General features: G+C 51.2%; 1 protein-coding gene across 1 annotated transcript; it reads right to left on the bottom strand.

Annotated features, from left to right (window-relative positions):
* Nucleotides 1–8: 8 nt before the first annotated feature.
* On the bottom strand, nt 9–748 carry LOC109509207 (C2 domain-containing protein 3-like; the record flags this gene model as incomplete). The annotated part of the gene is made up of 2 exons (XM_019859090.1): nt 305–748; nt 9–192 (listed from the first exon to the last, which is right to left on the bottom strand). Coding segments are annotated over exons 1-2 (335 nt in total), but the record flags the coding sequence as incomplete, so codon positions are not given.
* Between the last annotated feature and the right edge of the window lie 158 nt (nt 749–906).

The following is a 906-nucleotide window of genomic DNA, read 5'->3' as shown; positions in this document are numbered from 1 at the left end:
CTACCGACCTGCACCACACTTCAAAATGGACACCCCCTCCGCCACTTAGACCTTGGCTGGAAAGAGAGCTGAGCAGTAGCTTCTGAACGGGAACGCCTTGGGGAGCCAAGAGGGCGTGCGTCTCCGTGTGGCCAAATATGGGGTCGGGCACACACAGAGTGGTGGTGGTACGAAAAGGCTTCAAGTTGGTGTCTGTTCAGGGAGGAGACGCCACGTTGAGATTGAAACAGAGAAGCAGTGGTAGTAGAAAGGAGGGACAAAATGACCCGAAAATGTTTGAACACTAAAGTTGGATGCCGCTTACTATATTCGTCGAGGGTGGCGTCCGCATCAGCGCCTTCCTGGCAGGGGAAGGCGTACTGGATGTAACAGTCGGCCTCCCCCCACACTGTCGACTGCAGAGGAGTCAGGCCCGTCACCTTTTCCACCCTGATCACGAACACGTGCTCGATCATCGCTCGTGCCGGTGGTGTGGTGATCTGAAAGGGAGGGAGCGGGCACTTGAGACAGACACGGACGGTGAAATTGAATCAGGTCGCAAACTGGACCCTTCTCCCTGTTGAGAAAACGGAATCGCTGGCATCGATGACGACTTGACGCTTCTCCTCTACCGCTGTAGTTTGAATGGGTGATGCGTCAGTCGTAACGATGTTAAACGTCTTCACATGGAGACGGAACGTTGTCCACAATGTCCATTTCAAAAGGTAAGTTGAGGGAAAAGTAGACACGGTTGACATTCAGACATATGTCCATATTGGTCATTTCCTCCTTAAGGTTCCGCTGGATTATTTCAGATTCTTTTGAAAAGTAAATCAAAAAAAATAAACAAAACCGACTGCAGAAGTCACATGCCCCACTCCCAAATTTGCACTTTTTTTAGGGGGGGGGGGACCTCTCTCTCTCTCT

Source organism: Hippocampus comes, unplaced genomic scaffold, assembly GCF_001891065.2.
Source record: "Hippocampus comes isolate QL1 unplaced genomic scaffold, H_comes_QL1_v1.1 C16808970, whole genome shotgun sequence".
NCBI classification, from domain to species: Eukaryota; Metazoa; Chordata; class Actinopteri; order Syngnathiformes; family Syngnathidae; genus Hippocampus; species Hippocampus comes.
This window is presented reverse-complemented; position numbering and strand designations above follow the sequence as displayed.